Raw genomic sequence first — 2,500 nt, forward strand, 5'->3', positions numbered from 1 at the left:
AGGAGGAGGAGGAACAAAAACGAGAAAACAAGATAGAAATGAAGAGAAAGAAGACAAAAAAAAAAAAAAATAGGTAGGAGGAGGAGGAGGAGGAGGAGGATGAGGATGAGGAGGAGGAGGAGGAGGAGGAGGAACAAAAACGAGAAAACAAGATAGAAATGAAGAGAAAGAAGACAAAAAAAAATAGGTAGGAGGAGGAGGAGGAGGAGGAGGAGGAGGAGGAGGAGGAGGAGGAGGAGGAGGAGGAGGAGGAGGAGGAGGAGGAACAAAAACGAGAAAACAAGATAGAAATGAAGAGAAAGAAGACAAAAAAAAAAAAAAAAAATAGGAGGAGGAGGAGGAGGAGGAGGAGGAGGAGGAGGAGGAGGAGGAGGAGGAGGAGGAGGAGGAGGAGGAGGAGGAGGAACAAAAACGAGAAAACAAGATAGAAATGAAGAGAAAGAAGACAAAAAAAAAAAAAAAAAAAATAGGTAGGAGGAGGAGGAGGAGGAGGAGGAGGAGGAGGAGGAGGAGGAGGAGGAGGAGGAGGAGGAGGAGGTACTTACGGCATAATTGAACTGTGCGTTGAATTCAGGGTTGTTGGCAATAATGTGTCTCTCCGTCTCTGTGAAGAAGATAAATAGTTGTAGTTGTTGTAGTTGTAGTAGTAGTAGTAGTAGTAGTAGTAGTAGTAGTAGTAGTAGTAGTGGCAGGAGGAGGAGGAGGAGGAGGAGGAGGAGGAGGAGGAGGAGGAGGGAGATTTGAGGAAGGAAGGAAGGAAGGAAGGAAGGAAGGAAGGAAGGAAGGAAGGAAGGAAGGAAGAAGAAGAAGAAGAAGAAGAAGAAGAAGAAGAAGAAGAAGAAGAAGAAGAAGAAGAAGAAGAAGAAGAAGAAGAAGAAGACATTACGATGACAATAATAAAAAATGACAATATAAATAAACAACAACAACAACAACAACAACAACAACAACAACAACACACACACACACACACACACACACACACACACACACACACACACACACACACACAAGTAACAATAACATAATTACAAGTTTTATATGTAATTTTTCGTTCGTATGTTTGTACCAGAGAGAGAGAGAGAGAGAGAGAGAGAGAGAGAGAGAGAGAGAGAGAGAGAGAGAGAGAGAGAGAGTACGTGTGTGTGTGTGTGTGTACGTTAATATGTGAACGTGTGCATTATTCATGTAAGTATTGATGTGTGTGTGTGTGTGTGTGTGTGTGTGTGTGTGTGTGTGTGTGTGTGTGTGTGTGTGTGTGTGTGTGTGTGTGTGTGTGTGTATGTTTCCTTTGTCTCTCTCTCTCTCTCTCTCTCTCTCTCTCTCTCTCTCTCTCTCTCTCTCTCTCTCTCTCTCTCTCTCTCTCTCTCTCTCTCTCTCTCAGGTACACGCACGCACGCACGCACATTTACCTGGTTCTAAACTATCGTACTTAGATTTTGACTTCATGGTGAGTGTGTGTGCGTGTGTGTGTGTGTGTGTGTGTGTGTGTGTGTGTGTGTGTGTGTGTGTGTGTGTGTGTGTGTGTGTGTGTGTGTGTGTGTGTGTGTGTGTTTATTTTGTCACCATTTTTTTTTATTTTTTTGTTCTTTTCCTTGTAAATGTTTGTTGTTTTTGTTGTTGTTGTTGTTGTTGTTTTTCTTTTCTCTTTCTCTGTCTCTTTTTTCTTTTTCTTGTTTTCTTTATTGGTTATTTTCTTTACTCCTTCCTTTATCTTCTTTCTTTCTTTCCTTCTCTTTTCCTTCGTTAGTTTCTTATCATAATCAGCTTTCTATATCTCTGTCTTCCCTTCTTTATTCAGTCTATCTCTCTCCTTCTTTCACTTTTCTTAATCTTTCTCTCTCCTTTCTTCCTTTTCTCTCTTCTTCCTTTCCTTTCAAGTTCCTTTATTTCTTTATTTCGTAAAGTTTTCTATTTAAGTAATAAGTAAGTTTAAATTAAAGTATTCATACGAGATTTGAGTAAGATTCTATTAAATAAGTAATTAAGTACGTGCAATTTGACTTAAGTAAATAAGATTATATATATTTCACTAAGGTAATATTTAAAGTAATCCAATTCACATTCTCGATTTCATTTAAGTAATTCCCGGAAGCATTACCAGCAAAAGTTCATTGAGGTGGCAAGAATAAGTAGTCAGGGTGCGATGACTTCCCCGGGGAGGTACGAAAGCATTGTTTATGTGCGTACGATAACTCCCGCTGACGTACGACACTTTCTTGCTTTATATTGCGGGGAATGTTGATTGTCTATATTTTTGTTATATATATTTTCTGTTTATTGATTTTTATTTATCTTTCTTTCTATTCTTCGTGTTTATTTTTAAATTTTTTTTTCGTTGTTTTTCGTTTGTTCGTTTTCTGTGTTTTTAACGGGACACTCAGTTCTAGCTAGCGTTATTTTCTATTAATGCTTTTCCTTGCTCTTACTTTTCTTCCTTCTTTTGTTTCTATCAGTATTCTCAATGTTATACAGTTCTTGCTAACTTCATCTTGTATTC

At 38.7% G+C, this 2,500-nt stretch overlaps 1 protein-coding gene across 1 annotated transcript in view; it reads right to left on the minus strand.

Moving 5' to 3' along the window:
* LOC135095841 (phospholipid-transporting ATPase ID-like) overlaps positions 1-2,500 on the minus strand; it is a 41,388-nt gene that overhangs the window by 28,902 nt on the left and 9,986 nt on the right. The window contains 1 exon segment of the mRNA XM_063996976.1: positions 546-604. Coding sequence (XP_063853046.1) covers positions 546-604 — 59 coding nt within the window.

This window comes from Scylla paramamosain, unplaced genomic scaffold (assembly GCF_035594125.1).
Source record: "Scylla paramamosain isolate STU-SP2022 unplaced genomic scaffold, ASM3559412v1 Contig1, whole genome shotgun sequence".
In the NCBI taxonomy this organism is placed as follows: domain Eukaryota; kingdom Metazoa; phylum Arthropoda; class Malacostraca; order Decapoda; family Portunidae; genus Scylla; species Scylla paramamosain.